Consider the following 20772-nt stretch of genomic DNA (forward strand, 5'->3'; position numbering starts at 1 on the left):
ATTGTCTTCATTATTTTCCATAGTTTATTTTGAGACGAGACAAAATGCTAAAAATTAGTTTATTTTTATTTAAAATAAAATTTTCAATTTTTAGTTTTTAGTTTTTATGTACAATTTTTTAAAACTTTATTTTTTCTCACTTTAAATACATGTATATTTTAATATACTTTCAGTAAATAAAAAAATAAAAAATAAATAAACTAAATATGCTAATGTCAAATGCACTCTAGTGCTCTGTGAATCCAAACACACTCTCTTTTTTTGGTTAAGAGGAACTAGATTAAAGAAATTAAGACAATAAAGTATAGGGTATATAATACCCCAAGCATAAGCTAATAATTGTATAAAATATAGGGAGGGAAATTTGAATACAAAACAAACAAATCACTACCAAAAGCACTCACAATGATGTGTTAAATTGCTAAAATGCTATTTTTAGCACCACAAACCACAAAATGTGCTACATTGATGGTGTCATATTTAATAAAATTTGACAACTTGCTACAATGAACTAGTACTTGCTACAATGAACTAGTACTTGCTACTTGCTTTTAGTCTTTTTATATTCTTTTTCTCTCATTCTCAGCCCCTCTCTCTCTCTCTCCTCTAAGTCTCAAACCTCTCACTCTCTCTCTCATCTCAAAATTCTCACTTTCTCTATCATCCCTCTCTCCTCTCTCTAATTGTCTTGTGGCGATTGGGATGGGTTTCGATCAAGCTATGGGTTGTTGTGGTGTTGATCGAGTTATAGGTTGCAGTTGTGGTGATGGGTCACGCCGTGGGTTGTTGTGGATGTGGTGGGCCATTAATCGGCCTATGGTGGTTGGATCGTTGGGTCACTAGGTTTGTGTGATGGTTTTTGGGTCGTTGGGTTATGATGTGGTGGTTGTCAGTGGTGGTGTGGTTGGTGGGTTTGTGGTGGCTGTTTTTTTGTGGGTTTGATATGGAATTTTTTTTGGGACAATGAGTTTATGGTCATAGGTTATGACAGCTGGTTTTGTTGGTCGTGGGTTGTGCATGATGGTTGTTATTTCTTCCCAAAAAAAAAAAAAAGAGACAAAAAGGAAGAGAGAGAAAGGGATGAAGAATAAAGAAAGAATAAAAATAAATAAATAAAATTTAAATAAAGTGTTAAAAAAATAGAACCATTGATGTTGGGTGTGTTATAAAGCGGTGTGTTAATATAGATAAAGTGAGTTTTTAAGATGCTAAAAGGTAAAAAATTTAGCTTTACCATTGCGAATGCTCTAAGGTTCCATTCTTTGGCCAAAAGATCCACCCAATGATTCCCTTCGTTGTATATGATTGATATGAACTTCTACAAAATTTAGGAGGAGGGACCTACAATCATAAATTAATGCATTGCATGGGTGAGAATCATCAATCATGGGGTAATGAGATGTAATGAGGCAAATGGTTGATTTTGCATCAAGTTCTATGTAAAGTTTCCGAATATTGAGATTGAGGGCAAGAGCCAAACCATCCCGAAAAGCTCATAATTCAACTACCACATAGAATTATACATACTTATTCATCAATACAAATTTATATTTGTGAGTTACTTTTGATGATGCTTCCCTCTTTCCACTTATTCTTGCAGGGCTTCCAGATGGTCTTGGTCAACAATCCTGCTAGACGATCATCTTGACTGACGATCTCAGCATCATCAGTTTGGCGCCATCTGTGGGAACAACTTTTTCACACCTAGGTTCAAAAACACCATTCCATTCAACTTACAAGTCTAGATGGAATCCAACGTTAACCAAGATCTTGCAGCATTAGCTCTGCAAATTCAGACACTTGCAGCCATCGTGGAGGAGCTTACCAGACAGAACTAAGAGATGAGGCAGCAACTACAACAAGAAGACAATCACTAAGAGACCAACCAGGATGATGACGGAGACAGCTAGAGAAAATGACCAGGCACTCTAGAAAGGGCTCACTTGGATCTTCTCAAAGAAATGAGAAAAGAAATGGACGAGCTGAGAAACGCGGTCAAGGAGAAAGCAGACTGGAGCCTAGACAGAATGGTCAGGAAGACAGATTCACCCTTCACCGTGGCAGTCCTAGAATGCCCGATACCCTCAAAGTTTCATCTATCACAGCTCAAGCCATTTGATGAACTGAAGGTTCCTTTAGATCACCTTAACACTTTCAAGACAACTTTGGGTCTCCAACAGCCCCCGGACGAGATACTATGTCGTTCTTTCCCCACTACCCTTAAAGGAGCAGCTAGGGAGTGGTTCACTAAACTACCAATATCGTCCATTGATAACTTCAAGCAACTAGGCAGTTCCTTCCTTTGTCACTTCGTCGACGGGTAGCGTCCAAAAAGGCCAGTTGACCACTTGCTCACCATCAGGCAAGGAGAGAAGGAAACCTTGAGATCATATGTAACACGTTTCACTTGAGAAATTTTGAAGGTAGATGAAGCAGATAATAAAGTACAACTAACAACCTTCAAGGCTAGATTGAAGTCCAGAGAATTCGTGGTCTCCCTTGCGAAGAATCCCCCTGAGATGATGGTGGAAATGCTCTTGAAGGCACATAAGTATATGAATGCGGAGGACACCCTAGCAGCAATAGAAGGGGTAGAGAAGCCCAAGGAGAAAAATAAAGAGAATGAAGAAGATAAAAGAGGACAAAAAAGGGATCGGGCAGATCGCTAGAATGTTGAAGGGAATAGACGGAGAGATGATAAAAACCCTCGTATGGTAAAGTTCACTCCTTTAGTTATGCCCGTTGACTAGATTCTGGCACAAATTAAGGACGAACATTACCTCAAATGGCCTAGACCATTACACTTATTGCCCAACGTGCATGACAAGAGAAAATATTGCCATTTCCACAAAGATCATGGGCATTGCACAGAGGACTACAGAGACTTGAAGGAGCAGATAGAAGAGCTCATACGAAAAGGATAGCTGTAGAAATTCGTGAAGAAGGGAGATCCTAGCAGATCTAGGGATGATAACAAAGGTCAGCACGAAGTCCCTCAAAGGGACGAAGATTGCATGCCCCTTCGTCCACAAAGTGCCATAAGGAAGATAAAGACAATCACAGGACGACCATTTATAAGGGGGTCATTCAAGTCCCTTAGGAAATCATACCAAAGGCAAGTGAACAATGTTCATGGGATGCCACCTCTGAAGCAGAGGTGGACGGGCCAAGATATGCTATTCTTAGAAGAATTTACCAGAGGGGTGAAACAACCTCATGACAACCCATTGATCATTATGCTCATGATTGAAGGATTCAACACCAAAAGGGTTTTGATAAACAACGGGGGCTTGGCAGATATCATTTATCTCTTTGCCTTCCAACAATTAAAGGTAAACCCGAAGAGACTTCGTCCTTTCGAATCCCCCCTCGTCAGTTTTAGCGGAGACAAGGTGTACACTTAGGGAATTGTAACGCCGACGATCACGGCTGGCTCGTACCCACTCCAGGTAACCAATAAACACAACTTCTTAGTAGTAGACTCACATTCGTCCTACAATGTGATCATAGGAAGGCCTACCCTCAATCGTTGGAAAGCAGTCATGTCCACGTATTGCCTGAAGGTAAAGTTCCCAACAAAACAGGGAGTTGGGGAAATAAGAGGAGATCAGGTGCTGGCATGAGAATGTTACCAGGCAATCTTAGCGTTAAAAGAAAACCATATATGGATTATTGAGGAAAAGACACCATAAAGTGCAGAGAAACTCGAGACGATAGAGTTGGTCGAAGGAGATCCTACAAAGACAACCCAGGTAGGGACAAGTCTAAACCTCCAGACAAAGAAAGAAATTATCAGCTTCCTGAAAGATAACTTGGACGTGTTTGCCTGGAGTCACGAAAATATGCCAGGCATACCAGCAAATATCATTCAACACCACCTAAATGTGGATCCTAAGAAGAAGCCTGTCCAGCAAAGAAAAAGAGTTTTCGCTCCAGAACAAAACAAAGCAGTCATGGATGAGGTGAACAAGCTGCTCACTGCCAACTTCATTAGAGAAGTCTACTATCCTAAGTGGTTGGACAACGTCGTCATGGTCAAAAAGGCAAATTAGAAATGGAGAATGTGTGTCGATTTCACGGATCTGAATAACGCTTGCCCGAAAGACAGCTTCCCTCTGCCTCAAATTGACCAGCTTGTGGACTCAACAGCTGGGCACAAGCTTCTTACCTTTATGGACTCCTTCTCTAGGTACAACCAAATACAAATGGCAGAAGAGGACCAGGAGAAAACTGCCTTCATCACCAGCCAAGGGCTCTACTGCTATAGGGTCATGCCCTTTGGATAGAAAAATGGGAGGGCTATGTACTAGAGATTGGTAAACCAAATGTTCAACAAACAGATTGGGAGGAACGTGGAAGTATATGTGGACGATACGCTTGTTAAGAGTAAAGAAGAAGAGAATCATCTAGATGACCTTAAGGAGACGTTCAATACACTCAGACAATACAGCATGAAGTTGAACCCATCCAAATGTGCCTTTGAGGTCTCCTCTGGGAAATTCCTTGGCTTCATGGTATCACAAAGAGGAATAGAAGAAAATCCTAAAAAGATGAGAGCTATCCTCGAGATATCCTCCCCGAAGATGATTAAAGAAATGCAATCTCTTACGAGAAGGGTGGCAGCCCTCAATAGGTTCATCTCAAAAGTAATAGATAAATGCCTTCCTTTTTTCAAGACCTTGAAATAGACTTTTGTCTGGACTGACGAGTGCGAAGCAGCATTCTAGGAGCTAAAGTGTTAGCTGAACAACCCTCCACTCCTGAGTCCATCCAAGGAAGGAGAAGACTTGTTCCTCTACTTAGCAGTGTCCACAATTACAGTTAGCGCAGCCTTGATCAGAGAGAAAAATAAGATACAACTTCCGGTGTATTACATCAACCAGGCCTTCTAAGGAGTTGAAACCCGATACCCGCGGATAGAAAAGATCACCTTCGCCTTAATGGTGGCATCCAGAAAGCTTCGTCCATACTTTCAGGCTAACCCAATTATAGTAATGACGAACCAGCCTATTAAGAAAGCAATGAATAAGCCTAAGGCTATTGGAAGGATGGTACAATGGGCCATTGAGCTCAGTCAGTTCAATATAGAATATTGACCCTGAACGGCCATAAAAGCCCAGGCACTGGCAGATTTCATAGCAGAATTCACCTCCCCCAAACACAAAGATATCCAAGGAGAACTCTAGATGATACATACGGATGGGTCGTCCACACAGAAGAGAGGCGAAGCAGGAGTTGTCATCACATCCCCAGAGGGGGACATTTTGAAGTATGGAGTTCAACTTAAATTTCCTGTGACCAATAACAAAGCAAAATACGAGGCTATATTGACAAGGTTAAGGATAGCTTAGGCACTTAGAGCTAGAAACGCCTTGCTGAAAAGTGATTCATAGCTCGTCATAGGACAAGTCAAGGGAGACTTCGAAGCAAAGAAAACAAGGATGCAGAGATACCTCAAGTTGACGAACCAATTGGTAAGCAAGTTTGATCAGGTAAAGTTTGCTCAAGTCCCACGAGATCAAAATGTAGAAGCCGATGAAGTGGCTAGAAGTGCGTCAACAGATAATCAGTCAAAGGTGATTGATTGGAAATTGGAAGAACAGAACTTCCCCAACATCGAAGAATTTCAAACTTTTCCGGTGCACACCCAATCAGGATGGACGAGCCCAATCCTATCCTACCTTAAAGATGGACAATTACCACTGAATCCTGTGGAAGCCAAATAGATCAAGAAACGAGCTGACCGGTTCATGATGCTAAATGAAAAACTTTACAAAAGAGGCTTCTCACGGTCTTACTTGAGGTGTGTTAAGGAAAAAGAAGCCAAGTATGTTCTGGAAGAGGTTCACGAGGGCATTTGTGGTGATCACATGGGAGCAAAATCCCTCACAAGAAAGATCATGAGGGCAGGCTATTTCTAGCCCACAATGCAACAAGACGCTGAAAATTTCAAAAAGAAGTGCAACGGCTGTCGAAGGTATGGGAACATCCAGCGAGTCCCAAGAGAGAAGATGACAACCATCATTTCCTCACAACCATCATTTCCTCCTAGCCATTTGCACAATGGGGAATTGACATTATGGGACCTCTACCATAAGGGAAGAGGTAGGTAAAGTTCTTACTCATCGCTATCGACTACTTTACAAAATGAGTGGAGGCAAAGCACTAGCCATGATCACAGAAGCAAAGGTACGGAGTTTTGTATGGAAAAATATTGTGTGCAGGTTCGGGATCCCATAAACGATCATCTCGGATAATGGTCGTCAGTACGATAGTCAAGGATTCAGATCGTTTTGCTCAAGCCTCGGCATCAAAAACAAATATTCATCCCCAGGGCATCCTCAAGCCAATGAACAGATTGAAGTAATGAATTGAACATTGCTGAAAATCATCAAGGCCCGATTAGTGGGGGCAAAGGGAGCATGGCCCAAAGAGTTACCCAGCATCTTATGGATTACAGAACTATAACAAGAACCCCTATAAGAGAAACACCCTTCAACCTGACATATGGAACAGAAGCAGTTATCCCCATCGAAATAGGATTCCCTAGCCCGAGGAAAGAATTTTTTGACAAACACAGTAACGACGACCAATTGAAGTTGAACCTGGATTGTTTGGACGAAATCAAAGATCAAACTTCTCAAAGAATAGCTAAGTATCAGCGGAAGATGGCAGAGTACTACAACCAGAGAGTAAAGCTCAAAAGGTTCCATATTGGAGATCTTGTCCTACGAAAGGTGACGCCTGCAACGAAGGATCTAGCACAAGGCAAATTAGGGCCAACATGGGAAGGACCTTACAAGGTCATCCACTATTATCGGTGAGGAAGCTATCACCTGGAAGATTTGGAAGGGAACAGGTTACCTTGTCCCTGGAATGTTGAGCACCTAAAGAGGTATTACAAATAGGAACTGTAGTCCAATTATAAGCAGTCAGCATTGCCTTATACTTTTTAATAAAAATCAAATAAACATATTATTCAGCAATTGATGTATTTTGACTATCTTTTTCGCGTTCAAACTAAAACCGCCACCCGGATGCAAAAACCCCGATCGAGTTAAAATGATAAGATTCCTCCAAAGGATGTAAATCATTTCAACGAGAAAAGACAATAATATTCCTTAAATGGATGTACATTGTCCAGATAAAAGACGAGATTTCTTAAATGGATGTACATCATCCAAATAAAAGACGATAAGATTCCTTAAATAGATATACATTGTCTAAATAAAAGACAATCAGATTCCTTAAATGGATGTACATCGTCCAAATAAAAAACGATAAGATTCTTTAAATGGATGTACATCATCCAAATAAAAGACGATAAAATTTCTTAAATGGATGTAAATCGTCCCAGATAAAAGACGACGTAATTTAAGTCTTTTTACCAGAAACTAAGGCAAGGAGATCCCAAAGACGAAGGAAGGTCGTCCACTAAGAGGAAACGACAAAATTCATAATTGGGAAAAATTTTCTCTAAGTCCCCAAGGGACGAGATCCCTAGAAGGAATGTAAGTCTTCTTACTAAAAACTAAAGAGAGTGGATCCCAAGGGCGAAGGAAGGTCGTTCATTGAGTTAACTTGGCAAGGTTAGTGAATGCACAATTATTTCTCTAAGTCCCAAGGACGAAGGAAGGTCTTTCATTGAGTTAACTTGGCAAGGTTAGTGAATGCACAATTATTTCTCTAAGTCCCAAGGACGAAGGAAGGTCGTCCATTGAGTTAACTTGGCAAGGTTAGTGAATGCACAATTATTTCTCTAAGTCCCTAGTGGAGGACGAAAAAACAAATAGAAAATACTCACAAGCAACATAAACATGAGGTAAACAAGCATATATATATATATATATATATATGTAAGAACTGTAGATTGTTCAAAAGCCCCAAAACAAGCAGGGCACCAAGTGGTTAATCGTTTAAAAGCCCCAAAACATGCAGGGCATAAAAAAAAAAAGAAAAAAGAAAAAAGAAGATAGTAATAATGAAAGGAAAGAGAAGCAGGCAACTTGAACTAGGAAATCATGCTTCAGGTGCGTCATTTCCACCCCTCTCAGGCACCGGAGGATCCTCACCAGCAGATGCAGTAGCCTGTGCAGTTTGTGTCGCCTCATCTGCCTCGATCTCCTTGTCAACCGCCTCAAAATCTAGGTCCTCCAAATCCGTCTCTAGACCATGCTTTATCAGGTATCTTCTCAGCAACTCGAATCCCTTAAAATACCAGCCAAACAAGATGGTGTTGTACTCCTCCGTGAGTTGAAAAGCATGGACAGCCTTGGCCACGTCGTTCTTCATTTTCTGGCTAGACGCTGCCAATTGCTCGTCTCTTTGCTTCACCAACTGCTTCTTAGCATTCAATTCCTTAGTTAAAGTTTTTATTTTTTTTGGACAAATTGTTGTCGTCCATCGCCACAATCAAATCCTTTCTCAAACCTAAGGCCTCAATTTCCAATGCCTTTACCTTCGAAGTGGCCATCTTGGCCTTCTCTTCACTCGCCAAGTACTAGGAAGTGATGTGCATCGCCTCCCCCAACACCTGGCATCCAAAGTCACACCATAAACAAACGATATACTTAGTGTTAAAAAGAAAAAGAAGAATAAAGGGAGAGAGGAAACAAAGGAAAGTTACCTAGACGAGCTTATAGACATGGCAATTCACCATCTCGTGAGAGGGAACGCCGGAGATTTCCTTCAACTCATTAGGGGTCAGTAGTTCATTGGCTCGAGCCAGGGCCATCTCAGCGTCAACCCAAATACTGGCCCCCACCTTCTCTTTACCCTTCTCGCTCGTCTTACGCTTCTTATGATGAGGAGTTATCTCCTCAACTGATAGGGTCGAAGAAGCAACCAGACCCTCGTCCAAGGCAGGGGTGGACGAACCCTTTTCTGTCACTTCTTTTTCCTTTTCTTTTTCAACAACCCTCAACTTGCGCTGGCCAATGTTGGAGAGGGGTTCTTTTTTCTTTGTCTTGATCCGAGCATAAAACTCCTTATTAAACTTAGTTGTCATTTCTGCAAAAAGAAAAGAGAAACAACAGTGAAGTTAAGAAGAAAGGAGAAAAAGATAAAAAGAAGGGGAAGGATAGATGATCCATTTTCGTCCTAAAATAACTTACTTTTTCTTCGCAGTGAATGGCATGAAAGACGTAATGGGAAGGCTCTGGTCCCAAGCAGTGACGAGCTAAGGTCCAAGGATCCACTAGATCGTCAAAGTCGTTGATAGTGCTTGTGTACTCAGCAACCGCACGAACACGCTCTTCAAACCTGCTCTCCAACTCTAGATGATCTTTGACTATGAAATAGGAACAAAAGCACACAAGGTCAGAATAGACGATTCAAATAAAAAGACAAACCAAAGAAAAAAAATGCAAGGCAAACGCACCAAGTTGAGGGGTCTCCCACCGACGCAGCAAACTAGGGACATCCCCCCAAAAGTCGTTAGAGAGGGTCTCCCAATCGTCACCTGACACAAAGAAGTACCTAGACTTCCAGTAACGGAACGACAAAGGCAGATTGATGACAAGCCGAGACCTTCTATCCCAAGACACGAGCTCATAGTAACCAAACTCCTTGGACTCTTTTATACGATAAAGATGGACGAACTTGTTTAATGTGATCATATCACCGTCAACTATGATCATCCAGATTACCATACAACTTATGACAATTCTCCACGAATTCGGTATAAGTTGTCCTGGGGCTATGTTTAGATAGTGAAGAAGCTCCATTATGAACAGATGGATAGGGAACCTAAGGCCACATAGAAAGGCAGCCTCATAGAAACAAACCTCCTTGTGGGCAAAAGCACAGGATTTCTTGCCTTTTTAAGAAGACGAACCCTTGTCTCCTCGGAGAATTGAAAAGGAAGGTATCCTCCCTCAAAGAACACTCTTCCTGAAGGGCGTGAAAGGACCGGGTTGAAGTAGAGACGGAGGGACGGGAAGACAAAGGCACAGAAACGGCTGTGTCCGTCTCAACCCCACCTGTACCAGTGTTAGAAGACAGGTTGGCCTCTAAGCCACTAGATCTAACTTCAGGACTCATTTTTTCCCTCCTTAGAACCCCTCGCATTGAGTCAAACCAACCCAAGGACTGACACAACAATGGGTATAGATCACCCAACACTAGACTTAAACTACTGTCACTTAAGGCGAAATCCCAATTTATGGGTAATGACCACTAGAACAACCTATAAGCACACCCAAACGAGCGAAAAAGAAGGCAATTGAGGGGGAAGTGCGCCTAATATTAGAATAGTCCATCAAAAAGGAAACATAAAAAAGCAAAGTTCAAAAAGGGAACCAAGCACAGAAAAAGGAAGCAAATAAAACTTTAAAAGGAAAGAACAAGAAAGACAAAGGGGCGTACCTGAAAAAGAGAGTGAAATTGAGGAATCAAGGGGATGAGCACAGAAATCGCAGTAGTAAAGCACAGAGGAAGCTAATGGACTCGAAGCAATGAACACAAAAGACTGAAATTTCGAAAAAGTAAGCACAGAGAAGAAGCGCAAGGGGTTTAAAAAGGAAGCGCCTCAAAAAATGTGGGAAAACTGAAAAGTTTCGTCAGAACTGAGAACCCCTCAACCAATCCCGACAGGACACGTGGCCACGACACACGCCATGCCGCCATTAGGTAATAATTGCGAAGGGGGAAACCCCAAGCGCCATAACCGCCAAAAAAAAAAAAAAAAAAAAAAAAAGGGGCCCATCATATTCCCATGGCCGTCTCCAAATTGAACGACCTCGAAATAGGGGGGCAACTGATGGACAACCATAACTCCCTGAGGCAACCTCCTCGTCTAGAAGAGGAACCAACAGACAAAGGAATCGTTCCACTTCGTCATTACCCAAATCCATTGGACGAAGGAAGGGCCGCCAGCTCATAAATGATAGCAATACGTTACGGGGCCACAATAAGTTTCTTTACCGTTGGGGAGACGACGATCCTCTCATTAACATCTCAAGGAAGCGTTACAGATACCACATTTAGACCTCCATTAAGAGCACCCCCAACAGCTAGGAAAAGGAAGCAAGTATATATACAATCTCAAGACCTAAAAAGGTAAACAATTCTAGTACAGAATTCTCTGATATTTTGATATAGAAACTCTCCTCTCTCTCTCAGTTATCTGACTTAACCATCGAAGGCTCTGTGGCAAGCACCACACCGGTGTTCCCTCTTTCCACTTGTTCTTGTAGGGCTTCTAGACAGTCTTGGTCAATAATCCTGCTGGACGATCATCTTGACTGACGATCTCGGCATCATCAAATTTCAAAACTTGAAATTTTTATTTACATATATGTTGTGGTTGATGCTAATAAAAGTAGTGTTAGTAATGGAAACATGTTAAAGTATTGTTGTTCAAATAACAATTTATCGTTTTTGTTTTTATTTTTATTTTTTACTTTTTTTAACTCTATGAACACATGACTATTCCCTCATATGTAGTTCTCCATCCCATATTATCAAGAAATTGTAAGAATTGTGAAAAATATTTTGAAAATTTTGTTCCCCTAACATTACTCGTTTGGATGCTAAGCCTCACATGCCTTTTATTTTAGAGAAAAATGTGTACAATACTACAATCACACAAAATGATACTTGTTAAAATTGAGATTTTACATAGAAGGAGGCTCTTTTGAAGAGAAATCGATCCAAATTATAAAATCCAACTTTTTATAAAAATAAAATAAAATAAAATAAGCACATATAATAATGATGTATTTAAAATTATCCACAGAAGTGATAAAATCTTCTTTAATGTAGTAGTAAATTAATAAATTAAAAAAATTAAAAGGATACATAATACAAAATAAAATATTTTTAAATTTCATGGATAATTTTTTATAATAAATGGATCATTTATATATATATATACACATTTTTTTCCCCTGAATATGGATCATTGCAAAGCGGTGTGACTATAACTTTTTCATGCCATGAATTTTGTGAGTTGCGGACCCACAGATTTTTTTTTTTTTTTTTTTTTAAGTGTAAAAAAATTGTACAATCACACATAAATGTGTCTAATTTCTTTGGCGGTTAGGGCCATAACGTGTGAGTGTCGGGTACATGTATATGGGCACAGTAGTTCCAATGTTTTATGTCCTCGATTATCACTGCTTCATGTCACAGCATAATGATTACACCCATAATTTACCTTCTAATTAACTCAAAATTAGCATATATAATAATAAAAATATGGAGATGACATTATTATTCTAATTGCTCTCGAGTTTAGGTTTGAACAAATTTTACAGTAACCAGGGACCACCACTAAATGCGGAGGATTTGGGTTTCAAACCCACCAGATATATATTATCATTATGGTGGATATGGGGCAGGTGGGGTGAGGGTATAAATAATTAGGGTTTAATAAGGGATTGTCACAAAAAAATGATAATTAAAAACTTACTATCATTTATTATTGTATATTTAAAATAAAAAATATATTCAATTAAAAAAATATTAAAAATAAACCACACCCAAATAATTAAATATAATACAGGGTCTTTCAATTAAGATGGAGTAATAATGTGATTTTCATTTTCTACTTAAGAATTTGCTTTAGAATAGCAAGGACCCAAAAGACGTCAAATCAAGTCTAGCATTCACGGACTCACGGTAAATAAAAGAATTGCCTTTTTGAGGAGCAGATCCAATAAACAAACCATTAGCTATTAGATGGGTGGATGGAATGGAATTATGGAACTTTTTTTATATTTTTATTTATTATGAAAAACCTATTCTCGGGAATCACATTCGTCTGCTGGCGCAAAAGAAGAAGACAAGGAATATATAAGAATGGACTCATAAATAAATACAAAAGGATTCCCACTTGGGCTGGCGGGCTAAACTGTAATAAGCTGACACAAATGCACTCATAGCCTCCTTGGTGCTTTCGTAACTTTCTTAACAATGTTTTGGGCCCATATTGTAGAGCTTCACCCACTGTAGGTTCAGTAGGGGAAGCTTCTAGGAACCATATTGACCCAAAAGAAATTTTTTTTAAAAATGGTAAATATAAAATAAGTCACATATGGTTTCAATATATTATTTGGTTATTTCCTTCTAGCATATGAAATTGTCTTCTTGTTGCTATAGGTATATGGATAGTGAATAGTATATTGCTCCAGTTTCACCTGCCCATCGAATGGTGTTTTATAATTTTATACTTACGTAAGAGTCAAATTAGCAAGAAGACAAGCTGCCCAAAAACCCTAAAGAGATGAACTGAGAGTGAGAAAAGGAAAACATGGAGGTAAAAGGCTCGACCCACCAAGGAACAAACAGCCTATGGCTGAGAGTTCAGCCGAGGATCATTTCATCCTTGGTAGTGTGCCAAGGTTGCCTCATAGATCAAGGAAGACCAAGAAACTACGTGGATAGAAAGGGAAGTGTATCCAACGAGTCATAGGAGATAGTGTCTAGATTTGGCAACCTTCACCTTCATGTTAAGGGTTTATTTGGATACCGCTTATTGTTGAAAATTGAAAATACTATAACAAAATAATTTTTAAATGTGTAAATAGTATCGTAGGACCCAGTTTTAAAGTTGATTTTGCCAAATTCCGTACTTGTAGATTCTGTAAACAGTGCACAGAACCTACTGTTTAAAATGCAAACGAAGATGAGTTTAGATACAGCTAAAATCTAATGTTCTCTCTCTTGCTGGTCGAATTGGCAAATTGTAAAGCTAACCTTCGTGGCTTTGTGCATGATTAACTGATCCGGAGAATGCATTGGGCCATCAGAAATGGATATAAAGATTGGCAGACTTCAACAACCAATGCCAATGCCATTTTAAAATTTTAATTTAGGTGCAATGCTTAAGGATAAAATATTTTTGAACTATTTTTTTACAACAGTTAACATGACCTATTATGATTGAAAGCAGAAATCACTTTCTCTGCTCAATGCTTATCACTAACATCACTTTTATTATGCACCCATTAAAATAAAAGAAGTCAACACTTGTGAAAAAAGTTATGCACCTAGACCTTTTTTGTTTATTTATTTATTTTTTTTAATAATTTGATAGTTGGGGAGAGAGATTTGAATCTAAATGTCTATGTTAGAAACATGAAGAAATGAACTAGTTGAGTTACAAGTTTCTTGTGCCTTGGCTGACTTATTGTTTGTATAATAGAAAGTAAAGCCAGACACTAAACCAAATTTATTCTTGGTATATTTACTATCAAATATGACTAAAGAAAACCGGATTGAGAATCAATGAATCTACAATATATTGATCAACATCAAACAAGATTGGCTCTAAGCCAATTAGGCCTTTTGCCTAGGACCCCATTTTGAAATAGGGCCCTCATTGTAGGCCGATAACTAACTTTGTTTGCAGAAAAAAATACGTGGGGTCTGAACACTCTTTTTCACCCCAAAAAAGCCCCAAAAATTGTTGACCCAAAAAAATTCTACCCAACTGAAAAATCTGAATTGTTTCACCAAAAAAATGTGTTAAATCATCATTGAGAATCAATAACCTCTAGTGGCTTGGGCTTCAATTTTTGTACTTCAATCTCTCACATGGCAGATGGTCAATATTAGTAGTACAATCTCCCATACAGTTACACAACAATCTCTAAAATTCCTTCTGAAAAATTATGTTAATCTCATTTCGTTGAGTTTTTTTTTTTGAACCATGACATTTGATTCTTTATTTGAATCATGGTAATAGATTCTCTATATGAAATTAATCTTGATTTGATTAGTATTGATTTAACGAGCAATATGTTAAATTGTTCTTTGCTTGGCCATGCTAAGGTAATCATGTATATTGTTAAGCGAAATTGCAATAATGCCTTTGATAAATTAGATTCTATTATTTTACACCTCAAATTTTATTTTATTCATGCCATACTATAATTTTATACTATTATAGATAGTATTTCTTTTATTTGTAAATGTTTCCTAATTACAAATGTCTACTAGTAAACTAAACATAAGAAAGAAGAATATTAGACAAATTAATCGAATCTTAAATGGAATCTCTCGATAAATTTGTTACTTGCAATTTTAAAAATATAATAGAATATTTGCGTGAAAAATCTAACAAATTAACAAGAAATTCATTATATATATATATATATATATATTTAAAAGAGTTCAAAGATAACGAAATAATACAATAAAAAGATAACAATAAGAATAATCATAATGATATTCAAACATGTAATATAACAACTCTTGATTATATAAAAAGACTTTTTTTTTTTTTACAAATACATGAATCACTTTATCACTTATAGGATTTTCCTGACAATTCTTGTTTTAGTTGTTTCTGTATAATTTTTTTTTCCTAAAATTAAAATTAGTAAAGTCCTAGTAAAGATGATTATGTAAAAAGAAGATTAAATGAAGTAGTCATATTATCAATTGAAAATGAGATATTAGCCAAATCTAAACATAAAAAAGTTATTAATTTTGCATATCAAAATGCAAGAAGAACGGATTTTGAATAAGAAAATAAAAAAAAATAAAAAATAAAGAAATGTAATTAAATTTATATTTAAATATTAAAAGTGACCACTTATGTGGCCTTAGGTCTTAAACTGTATCAAACTGCCCTGTTGACAGAGCCTGATACTATTGTATCGTTTATATCCAAGTGTTACCACTTTAGCTGTCATTGTAGTAATTCATTTGATTGAGAAAAAGGAATTAAAGAAATAAAATAAAATGGTTGTTTCCTTTGGGATTTGAAATAGCTGAAATTGATCTTAGAATTCAGACCCTAATTCTTTTCTTTTTCCTTTCAATTTCCTATAGCTAGAAAGCATAATTTATAAATCAATCATGAATATCATCTCCACCAGTGTTGTTAATGCCTCAAAAGAGTTAAAATTCAAACCTCTCAAAAAAAAACCAAGTCACTGACACACCTAGGAATTCCTCTCTTGCCTTACTCCACACACTGGTCAGGAAAGCTATCCCATAAACACCTAATCATAGGACCACAAACATAGAATTGAAAATTTTCAAGCCTAACTTTATCTAAAAGATGTGGCCCTCAGGAAATGATCCGCATAGAAGTTGAACCACTAAGGTGAGTTCAATGAAGAGGGGGGGGTGAATGTCCTCCCCCAATGTACTCATGGGACACAAAAACAAGGGAGACCACTCTTGGGCCCCTCAGATAGCCACTAGACAAACAAAAATATAACTTTAGTATGCAAAGTCCCTAGTATTAATCAAAAATTGTAGGCCCGCAAGGCCACACATGTACCACTTTTAAGCAAATATATCCTATTCTTTTACATGCAAACGGGGATTGCCTAGTTAATCATAATAACACGAACGGAAAACATGTTATAATATTCCCACCACCACTCATTACCATCATGAATCATATGATAGCAAAACGCGTTTTACAAATATGGGTATTTCTATTTCTTTTTCTTTTTCTTTTTTCTTTTCCTTTTTCTTTTTCTTTTTCCCATATAATTCTTACTAATATGATATCAATAGAGAATTGCAAAGGTAAAAAAAAGGACAAATATTATATCTTCATTTCTGCTATATAAGCTTCTTGGATCTACACTTGCGCTTAGCAACTCCTAAACCAGGGGCTGTTTTGCATTAACTAGTATCAACAGATGAGGTGCCACAGAAATTAAATATATGTTTACCTGTTATTGTTGTTGCTGTTGTTGTTTGGCCGCAGCAATATCGATAAAATATCAGAAAATTGAGGACGCTTTGCAGGAATATTGTTCCAGCACTTTGTCATCAAAGATTTTAGAATTTGTGGGCAGTCCTTGGGGATCTCTGGCCTAAGGCCACAAGCAGCAATCCCAACTGCTGCTTGCACAGGTGAATATGCAGAATAAGCAGCCTCACCAGTCACTATCTCCCATATTACCATCCCAAAACTATATGCATTACTCATCCATGTCTCAGAAACACTCTCCGGGTCGCCTGCAATTATCTGTTCATAACCCCAAAAATAATAATAAAAAGATGGAAATGAGTCAAATGACTACCAGTTTCAGAACTTGCAAAACTCACTGAATTGGGATATGCTAAAGGAGGAGGCCAATTTTTGTATACTACAAGTCACTAAGCTTGGATATATAGAATTAAATATAGGTGAGTTGAATTAGATTTCAAAAAAAAAAAAAAAAAACTTCCAATTAAGTTCTATTTTTTAAGTGTTCCGTAACTCCTACAAATACTATACTTCAGAATAAAACAATTGAGTCTAAAGATATTCAGGCTGCCACCAAATGGATTATTAAGTTAAAATTTTCAATCTACACTCCCATATTCTTTTCCATCCAAAATAGAGAATGTGTACATAAGCCCTCCGAATATATTTGGCATTTATCAAAAGTTATTGATCCTTAAATTGCTTTCTAAGACATCAATAGCCTAAACATTTTGTAGCTAAAAAAGTTAAGAAAAAGGAACGCCCACACAGTGGGCTACAAATTATACTCTCTTTTTTTCCCTTCTTTGGCTTTTCTTTTCGGTGTTTTTTTGGGGTGGGGGAGGAGGTGGCTTCAAAAGGCAGGTTAGGAAAATGACTAATAACATTTGGACTAAAATCATGCTATAAAGCTAAAAGATGCATTATGTGGGCTCCATTAATTGAACCTAATTTGATAAAAGTGGCACTTTGGGACCAAGCTGATTTGTTTACATAATATATAGGAGTGCTTAGATAAAGGTAAACACAATATTGAAATGTAAAGCAAATACAATTATGAAGACATGTTACGCATGCTCAAACAATGATGTTGGGATAATGACAGAAAGTCTCTTTAATAAGTATAGACTGATCCTTAGAACTGCAATCACATACAATGGATCTAAATATTTTTTAATACAGTAAAATATGTACTATTTTTTCCTAGAAGGAAAAATGTTTACAATTGGATACCTAAAAGGTTTGTTTAGGTAAAGTTGCATTACCTTTTCCGGTTGGCAATTATTAAGATAGCACAAATGCTTTAATGTAATGGTTGACATAAAATTTAAATCAAATCTGGTGTAAAAGTTATATACCAAACATCCACCAAAACTTGCAAAAGACACTAAGTTCAAAATAGTAAACAGTTCTCCCTGACCGAATTAAGGATATAACAGTAAAATAATCAAACAAGCGATCAAGGTTTTATAAAATGCATTCAGATGATTGGACAACACATGGATGGATTTGAAAGTGATTCCATCATGTCAAATGATATTAGAACTTCACATAATTAAGTTTCTTAAAATCCTAAGGAGTATCGCAAAACACAGTTGTGTAATTAGGAAAGCAATGATAGTATTTTCTTTCAGTAGCGTTCAGCAGTCAAAAGTGCAATTCCCATCCATGCATTTAATGGCTCTATCGAGTCGTAGAATAACTTATTCTAAATGCAATTGATATAGAGTGGAATAATATCATTACTGTTTATGTGAAATGCTCTTAACTAATTAGATAAATTACTTTGACAAAGAGAAATCATAATTATATAGTTGTAATTGTCTTGCTACGCAAGGATCTAGGTTAATTGAAATCAAGGTCATAGGAGACAAACCTCTGGAGCTAGCCACCGATAACCATCAGTTTCATACTCCATGGCCTCACCAACACTCTTGCAGGCAGCAACAATACCTGTATCCCCCAAGCAAGCATTTCCATGCCTGTCCAACAAAATCCTTTGCGTATTTAGGTCTCTATATGCAACACCATGATCATTCATGAACTTAATACCCTCGGCTACATCAACAGCAATTCTGATAATTTCCTTACTCTGAAGCTTCTTGCTCTTTAGCAATAAGTCATGAACTGATCCACCTTCCATCAACTTTGTCACCACACACAACCCATGATTTTCATCGACACATACACCATAGAATTGCAGAATGTTTCGATGTCCACAAGTCATCAGCTCCAACAGATCCTTTCGGAGCTCAAATTCATAAGAATTCCCCTTGTCACACCCCTTAAGCTTCTCAATTCCAACCCTTTTGCCCTTGTAAACTCCCTTAAACGAATTGGGTCCAATCTGATCAATAAACTCAAGACTATCCGAGCTCAACAGCCATTTCCCAATCTCATCTCCTCCTGACTGAATCGTTTGCCATTCATCGACTGAAACAACGAAAGACGAAGTTGGTAATGGCATCTGAAGTTGAATATTAGTGTTCAAATTTTCAATCCCATTTCTAAAATTCTGGTCACCAGGTTCTTCTTCAATCTCCCCAAAGTCTCTCCCTCTGGTGCTCTCTTCCTGACACCCACAAAGCCCAAATGGGAGCTTCACTGTACTAGTTTTCGGCTTCTTAATAGCATATTTAAGAGCATTTTCGACCCGGGTCTTGAAGGATTTCTCTTGCCCAGCTTGAACCAGAAGAATAACAACCCCAAGAGTAAACCCCTTCTTTTCAAAGATCTGTATCTTCTTGCAGCAAATGGAGACATTATCCAATGCCCCCGACATCGCCGGCCATGAAATCGAAGAGTTACAAGCAAATGTGAGCTTATATGCACACCCTTCACCTTGAGCTTCATCATCTGACGCCTCTTGAATCAACATCGCTGGTTGGTCATCCCCTGATGCCTCCTCTATCAACTTAATATGAAGAAACACTTCTTTCATATCAAATCCCGCTTGGGCATAACTGTCCAAATTAATCACTTTAAAGGAACTTATAAAAAATTCTAAAAAAAACTAAATTCAACAACTCTATTATTGTCTATATCATTTAATTTCTTCCACTTTCTCAGTAACCAAACAGAGTAAAAGCTGAAAAAGAAAAAACAAAAATAAAAAGACTGAATCTTTGAGATTGATTAAACCCAAACCTGAGTGGCAATGAATCATAATGCTTGCGAATGTTGGAGACGAGCTTCTCAGGGAGCTGGCTACCTGGGTACAACTGAGTGAGGTTCCTTACAACGCTACCCCACACCACCTTTCTACAGCTCTCCACCTTTGACGAAGACGACGTCGTCGTCGTCGTCGTCGGGGAAGAGAGAGGTGGCACGTCACGTGCGGAGTCCAGATTCAGCGTGTTCTTGAACGAAGCGAGTGCCTCCGACACGTTCCGGCTCAGCTTCTGTAGCCGCTTCTGCATTGCCGAAGACTCCTTACTGGCTCCAGCTCCAGCTCCGGCTACGCCTCCCGAGCCAGCTGAGGAGATCCCCTTGGGCGAGCCCTCCGATCTGTCGTTCGTTCTCATCAGCACCTGCTCCACCATGTCCTCGTCAGTACTGGCTCGGCTCGACCAGCACTCCAGCGCAGCAGCCATATATAGCTAGCTAGCTAGCTAAAAAAACACCAAATGTGGCTCAGCTTCAGCTTCGGCTTCGGCTTTCAAACTCAGATTTCTCTCGAGTGTTTAGTTTATCATATCGTTTGTTTTCTTTTCTGACAAGAATGGTGCCTGGAGGTTTGTTTTGTATTGTTTGTTTTAGTAGTAGTATAGTGAGTGAGTGAGCGAGTGTGTGAGTAATGTATTGTAAACTACTAAATAATGCGCGGTCTGAATCTGATTGATGGAGTTGAAGGTGAGGGGTGTGTGATTTATTTGACGACGGTGATGATTCTGATGGGGGATGAGATGTACTACGTAAACGTGGGTCCCGCTGGACTCAGTGAGAGAGATGGGGTGTGGGGTCACTTAGTACTTTGGTCTGCCATGTGACAATTTGGAAAATTTGGGATCAAGGGAATATCTGTGCCGTTGATTGGGGGTAAAGATGTTGGACTTTGGTGTTTATATCGGTTCAGATGTGCACACTGGCCTACGTGGTCGTGGTGTCTGTTT

At 38.4% G+C, this 20772-nt stretch overlaps 1 protein-coding gene across 1 annotated transcript; it reads right to left on the reverse strand.

Moving 5' to 3' along the window:
- Positions 1 to 16492: 16492 nt before the first annotated feature.
- LOC126689329 (uncharacterized) lies at positions 16493 to 20539 on the reverse strand. Its single transcript, XM_050384496.1, has 3 exons — positions 19808 to 20539; positions 18537 to 19623; positions 16493 to 16939 (listed from the first exon to the last, which is right to left on the reverse strand). The coding sequence occupies exons 1-3, from the start codon at positions 20251 to 20253 to the stop codon at positions 16637 to 16639; spliced, it is 1836 nt and encodes a 611-aa protein (XP_050240453.1). The 5' UTR covers positions 20254 to 20539; the 3' UTR covers positions 16493 to 16636.
- Positions 20540 to 20772: the final 233 nt, after the last annotated feature.

The sequence above is a fragment of the Quercus robur genome, chromosome 1 (assembly GCF_932294415.1).
Source record: "Quercus robur chromosome 1, dhQueRobu3.1, whole genome shotgun sequence".
Taxonomy (NCBI): domain Eukaryota; kingdom Viridiplantae; phylum Streptophyta; class Magnoliopsida; order Fagales; family Fagaceae; genus Quercus; species Quercus robur.

Bases quoted from the DNA above. Each gene is read 5' to 3' on its own strand.
- LOC126689329 (XM_050384496.1), bottom strand. From the start codon at position 20,253: ATGGCTGCTGCGCTGGAGTGCTGGTCGAGCCGAGCCAGTACTGACGAG. The intron at 19,624-19,807 runs GTTTGGGTTTAA...TAATTTGGACAG, and splicing joins TATGATTCATTGCCACTCAG to TTATGCCCAAGCGGGATTTG. The intron at 16,940-18,536 runs GTTTGTCTCCTA...GGTTATGAACAG, and splicing joins ATCGGTGGCTAGCTCCAGAG to ATAATTGCAGGCGACCCGGA.